The sequence below is a fragment of the Tachysurus vachellii genome, chromosome 1 (assembly GCF_030014155.1).
Source record: "Tachysurus vachellii isolate PV-2020 chromosome 1, HZAU_Pvac_v1, whole genome shotgun sequence".
NCBI classification, from domain to species: Eukaryota; Metazoa; Chordata; class Actinopteri; order Siluriformes; family Bagridae; genus Tachysurus; species Tachysurus vachellii.
Window position 1 is genome coordinate 450,001 of NC_083460.1, and position 7,500 is coordinate 457,500.

The 7,500-nt window shown below is 45.9% G+C and overlaps 1 protein-coding gene across 1 annotated transcript in view; it reads right to left on the reverse strand.

Annotated features, from left to right (window-relative positions):
• The window catches only part of atr (ATR serine/threonine kinase), a 26,919-nt gene that overhangs the window by 7,383 nt on the left and 12,036 nt on the right, over positions 1 to 7,500 (reverse strand). Inside the window, exons 16-30 of the mRNA XM_060865791.1 lie at positions 7,445 to 7,500; positions 7,196 to 7,321; positions 6,826 to 7,032; positions 6,595 to 6,708; positions 6,220 to 6,335; positions 5,980 to 6,100; positions 4,433 to 4,570; positions 3,103 to 3,307; positions 2,799 to 2,965; positions 1,739 to 1,903; positions 1,446 to 1,537; positions 1,265 to 1,356; positions 945 to 1,122; positions 330 to 509; positions 46 to 205 (exon numbers count right to left, since the gene is read on the reverse strand). The exon at positions 7,445 to 7,500 is cut by the window's right edge and continues 38 nt beyond it. Of these exons, the coding sequence (XP_060721774.1) occupies positions 46 to 205; positions 330 to 509; positions 945 to 1,122; positions 1,265 to 1,356; positions 1,446 to 1,537; positions 1,739 to 1,903; positions 2,799 to 2,965; positions 3,103 to 3,307; positions 4,433 to 4,570; positions 5,980 to 6,100; positions 6,220 to 6,335; positions 6,595 to 6,708; positions 6,826 to 7,032; positions 7,196 to 7,321; positions 7,445 to 7,500 (2,117 nt within the window). The remainder of the gene's footprint in view (positions 1 to 45; positions 206 to 329; positions 510 to 944; positions 1,123 to 1,264; positions 1,357 to 1,445; positions 1,538 to 1,738; positions 1,904 to 2,798; positions 2,966 to 3,102; positions 3,308 to 4,432; positions 4,571 to 5,979; positions 6,101 to 6,219; positions 6,336 to 6,594; positions 6,709 to 6,825; positions 7,033 to 7,195; positions 7,322 to 7,444) is intronic.

Consider the following 7,500-nt stretch of genomic DNA (forward strand, 5'->3'; position numbering starts at 1 on the left):
CCAATTCCAACATTGTTGATGAAGTCTCATGTCTTGTGTTTGTACCTTGGACCAGAGCCACTTGGCTTTCTCCACAAACAGTTCAGACAGGCGAGAGTTTTCTGCATTCAGCAGGGCATTAAAAGCCGTCTGGTGATGACCGGCTCGACGTGCCACTCTCGCACTCTGCAGCCAACACTGACCCACCTGCTCCTCACACACACACCTTACATCACAACACATACAGTAAATATTAAATATTAAAAATTAAATATTAAATCAGTAATTGGAGTAAGGGTTTTTATTACCCGTGTGTGTGCGTGTGTGTGTGTGTGTGTGTGTTCTCTCACCCCTTGCTGAGGCTGAGAAGCGCCCGACGGAGAGCCAGGATTGGCTCTTTAGCTCTGAAGGAATTCTGGGTCATGATCAGGCGATCGTCCCAATTCAGCATCAGCTCACTCGCCTTGGACCCTTCACTTTCCTTCTGCAGCTCAGTGAACGCGTGTTCTAACTCACTGAGCATGTGAAGTCTGAAACACACACACATACATATACATATACACACACATACACATACACACACACACACACATACACACATATATACACATACACACACACACATACACATACACATACACATATACACACACACACATATATACACATACACATATATACACATACACACACATACGCACACATACGCACACATACGCACACATACGCACACACACACACATACGCACACACACACACGCACACACATGTTTTTGTCATATTCATTTCTAGAGAGAGAAAAGAGAGGATGTGGTGAGTGAACTGTTAAGTCTGCTATAACATTAAATATAACTATAAACAGATTCATGTGAACTTTCATTCTTTAATAGTTAAAGTTCTGTTATAGTAAAGTAATAAACTGCTGTGGGACCCCCTGCCCACCTCTCTGTTCTACACTAACACACCTGACAATGTACTCGTATCCTCTTTGGTAGGTTCCACACTCGAAGCTGGCAGCTGAAAGAGGAACCACCTGCTCCCTCCGTGCCACCTTCAGCTTCTCATAAAAATGCTCCAAGTCGTGTTTCTTAGCCGAGAGCAACATCTGTCCCAGTCTCACACCCCATGTGTTTGATTTCTCATCTTCACACACACACACACACACACACACACACACACACACACACACACACACACACACACACACACACATAAATATGGACAGAACTTGAACAGTAATTTGATCTATAAATTCTATAAAAATCTAAACCATTAAAAATCTCACCTGAGGCCAAATAATCCTCCACTAAATCCCACTTTGAGAGCTTCCACGCCGCCTCAACACGATATGCGTTCAGGTCAGACTTCCACCGTGGTCTTCACAACGACAAAAGCAGATCACAATCAGAAGAACAGCAACATTACATTCTCCAGCTATAAAAGTGTGGAGTGATGTGAAGTTTCACCTGTTCGCCAGAACCCCATTAACCTGCGTCATCACTGTGGAGAGCTGCCCGAGTCCCAGCATGGAGCTCATCACACCATGATAATGTACAATCTACACACACACACACACACACACACGCACACGCACACACACACACACACACAGAAACATCACTGTCAAGTACCTTTATATTCACACTGTAAATATAATATACAGATTGTGTATAATATAATAAAGAATACAATATGTAGCAGGAATAAGTTACTGTGTGTGTGTGTGTGTGTGTGTCTCTGTGTGTGTGTGTGTGTTTACCTGGTCAGGTTCTAACTGTATGGCTCTGTCATAGCAGGCTGTAGACTCCCTCAGCAGGCCAATGCTCTCATGTTCAAGAATCTGTTCTCTCAGTGAAGGTTCCTCTGTTCTCAGAGCATTCACTCCTCTCACACCATCCGGCTCATGCATGGCTGCATACAGGGCCTAACACACACACACACACACACACACACACACACACACACAGAGACACACACACAGAGACACACACACAGAGACACACACACAGAGACACACACACACAGACACACACACACAGACACACACACACAGACACACACACACAGACACACACACACAGACACACACACACAGACACACACACACACAGACACACACACACACAGACACACACACACAGACACACAGACACAGACACACAGACACAGACACACACACACAGACACACACACACAGACACAGACACACACACACACAGACACACACACACACACAGAGACACACACACACACAGAGACACACACACACACACACACAGACACACAGAGACACACACACACACACACACACACACACACACACACACAGACACACACACACACACACACAGACACACACACACACACAGAGACACACACACACACACACACAGAGACACACACACACACAGAGACACACACACACACAGAGACACACACACACACAGAGACACACACACACACAGAGACACACACACACACAGAGACACACACACACACAGAGACACACACACACACACAGAGACACACACACACACACAGAGACACACACACACACAGAGACACACACACACACAGAGACACACACACACACAGAGACACACACACACACACACACACACACACAGAGAGACACACACACACACACACAGAGACACACACACACAGAGACACACACACAGACACACACACACCCACACCCACACACACCCCACACACAAAACTTATTTCCATTCTTGATTATTGAGGTGTATTTGAAGGTTCTAATAAAGGTGATGATGACGATGCTGATGATGGTGATAAAGGATCTTCTCTTGTACCTGCAGGAAGCTCAGGTGATCCTGAATGTTCTGTTGTTTCTCCCTGATGAAGGCCTCAAAGTGCATAACAGCTCGTGTGTAAGCTTTAGAACGGAACGATGCTTTAGCAAGAACATCCTGAGGAATCCGGTTCAGAAAGGAGACCACACACTGATATTCACTGTTCTCTACACACACACACACACACACACACACACACACACACACACACACACACACACACACACACACACACGTAACTTGTAGTCTAATTATATATATTTTACACAGATATGTGAGTGTGTGTGTGTGAGTATTGTGTCACCGCTGGCATGAAGGTTCTGTGTGTCTCGGTTCTGTCGGCTAGAGCTCTTAGCTGTGCTGAGTGTTTGGAGCCTGTAGCGCCCCCACTGGGTCAGATGGTCTAACATAGAGAACACAGTCTGTGTGCTCAGCTGAGCCAGACTCGAGGCGTTCTCCTGCAGCCGCGGCTCATCCTCCTTCAGCACGGCCATGATCTCTAACACCACCTGTGTGCATGCAGAGACACAGAGATACAGAGACACAGACATGCAGACACAGACAGATACAGAGACACAGACATGCAGACACAGACAGATACAGAGACACAGACATGCAGACACAGACAGATACAGAGACACAGACACACACAGACAGATACAGAGACACAGACACACACAGATACAGAGACACAGAGACACACAGATACAGAGACACAGACAGATACAGAGACACAGACACACAGACAGATACAGAGACACAGAGACACACAGATACAGAGACACAGAGACACACAGATACAGAGACACAGACAGATACAGAGACACAGACACAGACACACACAGATACAGAGACACAGACACACAGATACAGAGACACAGACACACAGACAGATACAGAGACACAGACACACAGATACAGAGACACAGACACACACACAGATACAGAGACACAGACACACACAGATACAGAGACACAGACACACACAGATACAGAGACACAGAGACACACAGATACAGAGACACAGACACACACAGATACAGAGACACAGACACAGAGACACAGAGACACACAGATACAGAGACACACAGATACAGAGACACAGACACACACACAGATACAGAGACACAGACACACAGACAGATACAGAGACACACAGATACAGAGACACACAGATACAGAGACACACAGATACAGAGACACACAGATACAGAGACACAGACACACACACAGATACAGAGACACAGACACACAGACAGATACAGAGACACACAGATACAGAGACACAGACACACACAGACACACAGACACAGAGACACACAGATACAGAGACACACAGATACAGAGACACAGACACACACAGATACAGAGACACAGACACACACAGACAGGTAAATCTCCTCATGCTCAGGGTTATAGGACATTACTCATTTATCTGATTTTGTTGACAGATTGTAGATAGAACTCTATAATCCAGTCGTTTGTGTCCTCTGATCATTAAGACTACAGCGTATAATTAAATTAGCACCTGGTGTCAGATATTAATATTTAATGAGTACAATATTGAGTCTATACCTGATTTTATTATCAGTATGGTTTCATCTGTAACATTAAAAGTTTCAGCAGTTTCTGACCTCCTGCTGTTCCTCAGGTGTGGAGCTCAGCAGCACATACAGCAGGATGTGGGGCAGCAGATACAGGGTCACTCTGTAATCGTGTTTAATGATGAAGCTGCAGCAGCTAAACACTTTACTGGCAAGATCGTGACGCACCTAAAATACACAAACACACACACACACACACACACCATACACACACACACACACACACACACACACACACACACACACACACACATACACACACCATACACACACCATACACACACACACACACACACACACACCATACACACACACACACACACACACACACACACACACACACCATACACACACCCACACACACACACACACACACCCACACACCCACACCCACACACACACACCCACACACATACATACATACACACACATACACACCCACACACAAAAACACAACCACACACACACACACACACACACATACACACATACACACACATACACACCCACACACAAAAACACAACCACACACACACACACACACACACACATACACACACACACACCATACACACACACCATACACACACACACACACACCATACACACACACACACACACACCCACACACACACACACCCACACACACATACACACACATACACACCCACACACAAAAACACAACCACACACCCCATACACACACCCACACACAAACACAACCACACACACCATACACACACACACACCCATACACACCCCATACACACACAAAAACACAACCACACACACACACACACACACAAAAGCACACACACCCCATACACACAAAAACAACCACACAGACAAAAGCACACACACACACACATACACACACAAAAACACAACCACACAGACAAAACCATACACACACACACACACACACACATACACACACCATACACACACAAAAACACAACCACACACACACACACAAAAGCACACACACCCCATACACACAAAAACAACCACACAGACAAAAGCACACACACACACACACACACAACATACACACAAAAGCACACACACGCACAGACACACACGTGCACAGACACCATACACACACACACCATACACACGCGCACAGACACACAGACACAAACATGCATGCACACACGCACACGCACACGCACACACACACACACACACACACACACACACACACACACACACACACACGAGGCTGCAGACATTTCTCATGTTTATATAATGTAAATATATTTTTAGAGCCTGTTCCCCACATTACAGCCTCCTCCCTAATGTCTAACATCAGGTTCACTATACAGTGTGTGTGTACTGTTGTGGTGCACTGTGGGATCTCGTGTACACTGAGTTTACTGGGTCAGTAATACAGTGTACTGGGTTTTAAACTCACAAACAATGAAATTGTTGGTCACTGACGGACTAATTGGTGCACTAAGGTGAAGATGGAAAGGGAAATGGATAACTGACTGAGAAGTGAAGCATCTAATGAAGAGAAGGTGCTTTAGGACACAGCAGAGTTTGGAGTAAAGGTGGGTATTTTTTGGAGAACGCACCTTGCTGATGAGATATCCAGCCCACGTAGCAGACCAGTCGGAGAACTTACTCCCTCGGTCACTCAGGTAGATGGGCTTTGTCAGTCTGGACCAGTTCACCAGCTTCTGGGAGCTTTTATACCTAAAGACCAGATGATGAAACAGGATTCACACCCACAGGGTCCACAGGAAACCACAGATGTGTTCACACCTTTATCACATGTTCATCAGTCCTTCTGTGTTTCTCACACTGTTCCTCACCTGCTGTTCAGATGTGGCTCTAGAATCTCTTGAACTTGTTCTGGAAATCTCCTCCACAGCCTGCGACCAGGTGAGTCAGTCCTTCCCTCACGACACTCAAATATAGACAGCAGTTCCTTAAAACACACACACACACAAACACAAAAGCACACAAACAAAAAAGCACACACAAACACACACACACAAGCACAAACACACACACACAAACACACAAAAGCACAAACACACACACAAAGAGACGGAGAGAGAGAGAGGAAAATAATGCGTAACCATAGCGACCCATGACCTACGCAGCTATGTTCAGAGTTGGTTTTTGGTTTTACAGTTTAATTACACCACAGATTTACATCTTCACCGTGTTGTACAGTTCCACACCTGCATGCCGTAGGCCGCAGCATCCTGAGCTCGCACATTGTCGGCGTACGCCAGAAACGTTCTGGTCAATTCTGTCAACAAGCCGAAAGCAAAGTCCGGATCATCGATCCCACTCTGCAGAAGCAAAACAGCAGCACACACTGTTTACATTCAGGTTAATCAATCTAAAAATCTGAGTAACATGATATCATCATCACCCAGGTTACGGTGTGTGACAGTAACAATGCTCACAGTGAAGCTGGCCCCGCTGCGCTGTGTGTGTGTGGTGTTCAGGTTGAGGCGTCCAGGGTCTATTGCCCCCAGTTCCCCCAAACACTCGCCACACAGCAGACGTGCCTCAGCGTTCACATCCTGACACCCCAACAACAGAACCGTCACCAGCTCTGACAGAACCGGTTCCACCAACTCACTGTCCAATATCAAGCGCAACACTGCTGCCTGTTACACACACACACACACACACACACACACACACACACACACATGCACAGAACATAAATACATTACACACAGATATAAAACAAAAATCTACCCAATCTAAACCCACTGGCCAGAAAGGTGTGTGTGTGTGTGTGTGTGTGTGTGTGTGTCTGTTCCTCACCTGGTTTTTGTACAGCATCTCCTTCAGGCTGGTGAGGGCGTGAATGCGCACGTCAACATTTTCGTGCTGAACTGCACGCATGGAGAGCTGCAGCGCCGCCTGGAGATCAGAGCTCTTTGATGTTTGCTGAAAACATTCAGAAAAAAGGGTTAAATTAAGACATTAAAATAAACGGGTTTAAAATTTCACCCCAGTGAGAAGAATCGGAATCCTTTAGCTGCTCTGTCCATAACCCCTGATGTTCCACACCTTCCTGTAGTCTTGTAGAACCTTATGGATGTCCTTCAGCTCAGGGTGGTCTGGAA